Source organism: Pteronotus mesoamericanus, unplaced genomic scaffold (assembly GCF_021234165.1).
Source record: "Pteronotus mesoamericanus isolate MK-2021 breed Mesoamerican mustached bat unplaced genomic scaffold, CSHL_Meso_final scaffold_83, whole genome shotgun sequence".
NCBI lineage: Eukaryota > Metazoa > Chordata > Mammalia > Chiroptera > Mormoopidae > Pteronotus > Pteronotus mesoamericanus.
In genome coordinates, this window is record NW_026555328.1 from 2286451 (window position 1) to 2290416 (window position 3966).

At 40.3% G+C, this 3966-nt stretch overlaps 1 protein-coding gene across 1 annotated transcript; it reads left to right on the top strand.

Annotated features, from left to right (window-relative positions):
• The first annotated feature begins 966 nt into the window (after positions 1-966).
• Positions 967-1935, top strand: LOC129062609 (olfactory receptor 1S1-like). The gene has a single exon (XM_054563613.1). The coding sequence runs from the start codon at positions 997-999 to the stop codon at positions 1933-1935; it is 939 nt and encodes a 312-aa protein (XP_054419588.1). The 5' UTR covers positions 967-996.
• Positions 1936-3966: the final 2031 nt, after the last annotated feature.

A 3966-nucleotide genomic window follows, 5' to 3' on the forward strand; every position in this document is an offset into this window, starting at 1 on the left:
ACATAGCTCCACATTCTGATCAAGCCCAAACCATCCAAGGCTCTGTGAATTTTCTCCTTCATCGCTTTATATCTCTTCTTTTATAAGAGAGCCACTCCATCACCTTTAACTGCACTAGCAAGCTGTTTTCTGGTTGGAGTCCCAATGAGATGACTAGAATCCAACAACCTCCTGCAGCATGTACTTAACCTAGAGGAAACTCACATACCGATGTTATGCCACAAATGAGAAAGGATTGCCCTACCACGCTTTTCCCTATTCCTGCCATACTGGGCCGATCCAGTGAGCCTTCTCATCTAGAAGTGGAGGCAAACACAAGTCTTTAGGACTTTATGTGTCCTCTAAACAGTCTTTATTCACCTAGCATCTAGCCAAGAGTGAAGTAGAATTCTAGTCTCCCCTTTTTGTACACTTCCTCCAAGAGCAGTTCTTCTGGAGTTCCCCCCTCAGTTAAGAGGAACAAAGCACCCACACAACAGCATAATCCCATAAGCATTCTTAATCCTCAATTGTTTCTTCTCCAAACTCTTCACTTTAATGACTCTTTAAAATCCTATCTTCTTAGATTTAAAGGATAACAATGGATGGTGGGAAAGGTGTTAGGACCTGACTGTTCATTTTTAAGTAATTTCTTCAGAGAGGAGGATCTAACATCTTTAGAATATGGAATACCTCTCTCATATTGTCTTTGATATAGGGCATTTAACTATATTTGGAGCCAACTGTAAAAAACCACATTCAGAATTATATTAGAGTTTAAAACATGTTCACTGAGAAGTATCTGACATGTATTTGTATTTTCTTTCTAAGGCATTTTCTGGAGCTCTGCATGGCTGACATAGTTCCTTATTAAGTAATCTTTCTCCACCCTTCATTGCCTTTCAGCCTAGAGGGAGTGACCACCGTCCTGCAGAGGCTGCAGCCAAATGATACACAATTGGGGTTCCTTGTAGAGATAAGAAGACCTTGTGCTCCTTGCTTTAGATCAGCAGAAACATGCATCAAGGAAACCAAACCACCATCTCTGAATTCCTCCTCTTGGGCCTCTCCAACCAGGCTGAGCATCAGAATCTTCTCTTTGTGCTTTTCCTGGGTATGTACCTGGTCACTGTGGTTGGGAATGGCCTCATCACCCTGGTCATCAGCTTGGATTTTTACCTTCATACCCCAATGTATCTCTTCCTTGCTAACTTATCTTTGGCTGATATTTCCTCCATTTCTACCTCGGTCCCCAAAATGCTGATGAACATTCAGACCAAGAGTCAATCCATCTCCTATGGGAGCTGCATCACACAGATGTACTTTTCTATTGTGTTTGTTGTCATTGACAATTTCCTCTTGGGAGTCATGGCTTATGATCGTTTTGTGGCTATTTGCCACCCTCTGAACTATACAACCATCATGCAACCTGGGCTCTGCATTTTGCTGACAGTCATGCCGTGGGTCCTCAGTAATCTTGTTGCCCTGACACACACTCTTCTGTTCCTTCGACTGTGCTTCTGTAACAACAACACTGTCTCACACTTCTTCTGTGACTTGGCCTCTCTTCTGAAACTCTCCTGCTCAGACACAATGATCAATGAGCATGTGTTGTTTATCGTGGGCTTATCAGTCATCACCTTTCCTTTCTCTCTCATCCTCTTCTCCTACATCTGCATTGTCAGGGCTGTCCTGAGGATCTCATCCACAGAGGGAAAGTGCAAAGCCTTCTCCACCTGTGCCTCTCACCTGACAGTTGTATTGCTCTTCTATGGGACCATTGTAGGGGTTTATTTCTTCCCTTCATCCATTCACGCTGACGACAGAGATAAAATTGGTGCAGTGCTATTCACTGTGGTGACACCCATGATGAACCCCTTCATCTATAGCCTGAGGAACAAGGACATAAAAGGTGCCCTGAAAAAGCTCATCAGTAGGAAAAGCTTCTGCCTTTGATGCCCTGAGCATCTGAATTCCTTTTATCTTCATAACCAGATGGATGATTTTGCCCAAAGTTTGTGGCACAGTTGTGATGGTTCAGCTTTTAATAAGACTTCAGATATTTGCCTCCTATTTCAACCTCTGAAGACTTGGGGCTTTTCCACATAGTTCTGATCTTGAACAAACACATTAATCTCCATAAGTCACAACCATTAAACACATCTTGATTATACTGTGTGTTATTAAAAACTTTGGTGCAAATTGTTTATAACTTAAACCATTACAAGTGTGTATAGTACCTACAGACTAGCTTTTGCAGCTTTGAAGACAGTTATTAGTAATTCCTTTATTGAATCTAGATTTCTCTAGGTGAGCTTTTCTCAAAGTTTGTTTTGCTAAAGTACTATTCAGTGAGATGTTTAATAGTTGTAAAACTGAAAGATCCCACGTGCAAACAATTTTGGACAACTCTGAATTAAATAAAACAAAATATTTTAATTGGACAACTTCTCAGAGCCTTTAGTATAGTATAAATCCCCAGGAGCATTTCTCAAAACTAAACTTAGTCAACCATAAAAGACCTGATTCATCACAAACTAGTTCATAGATCTAGTGTTGCACAAAACACATTTTGGGAAATGTATTTTGATGGAAAACCAGAGATTGTATATATAGAAGCTGTCAATTCTTGACCTGACTGAAGTCAAGAAGACTTTAGACATGCCAGCTCACTTTATTGAGCTTATTTTCTCATCTATAAAATGAGGCCATTGGTCCCAATTGTTTCCATCAGAATTATGTGGGGTACCTTTCAAAATTCACAACCTCAGAACTGCAATGGCTTTCTCTGCTCAACCAGCTGTAGTAGTCTTGGGTTCAGCTTGGCAATTAAATTCATAAGATACACCAAAAATCAAGCATTAAGAAAGCTTTAGGAGAGGATCCAGACAGCCATCCAATACACACAGCATGGCAGAGGTCTTGTGAGGCCCAGGCAAGCATTCTAAATAACTTATTCCACACCTGGGATGTTCACGGCCACTCAGCATGGCCACTCATGCTGAGTGGGTGTGGGCCACCTTGGTTCAAGGAAACTTCAACCCTGGGTTTACTTCATCATTATGCCTTGCTTATCATGTAGTTCCCCCAGGGGTATGTGACTGGCACGTATTTTCTGGTGCAGCTACATCTCAACAGATAGTTACTCATCAGTTACAGATTCCTCCATAACCAATTTTAACAAACAGATCCAAGTCACGCCACAGCCATTTCAGCAGTGCTGTCTCTTCTAAGGATTCAGTCTACACCTACACAATTCTTGAATTAGATGCAAGGGGGATTTGATTTAGAGTCAAACCTCAGACTGCCTGAGGCTGAGAGAAGGCTACAAACTAGTTTTGACTGCTTTCCTTCCAAACTCCACCCTGGATCCACTAACCCAGACTCTAATGAAAGAATTAGGCATTTGTACTCTGAAAACAGCCGTCAGGTGATTCTGACCTTAAGAAGCAGTGAATCACATGATTCTGGGTTCCACTCTAGCTTTGGAATTTTGTGAATCTAGATGCTGGTTGATGAAGATTATTTTTCACAACCCATATAAAAATATTCTGTCGCTACTCAGAAGACTGTGTTCTTTTTCCCTGTTCTAAACTTCTTTTTAAATATTTCCACTTCTGAAGCAAATTATTCCTAGTTCTTAAATCTAATTTTTCTAACCATTGTTCTGTAGTGTAAAGAAAAGCTCTGGTTCTAAATCCTGACTTTTCAGCAAGTTGTGATCCACTTATGTGATCTAAGGGAAATTATTTAAGCATTGAAAGTCATCTTCTTCATCTGTAAAATGGGAATAATAATTTCAAAATCTTAAAGCTGTTTGTTGCTAAGTGGACATGTATATTAGACAATTACCATACTGCCTAGTATATCTTAGACACTCAAAAAAAAAAAGATACTCCTTTTTTTGTAACTGTCCTGTGGCTTCCAACTCTAATCTACCTGGCCTTCTAAACTAGGTTTATCTGTATCCAGTCTAAGCTGATTTCT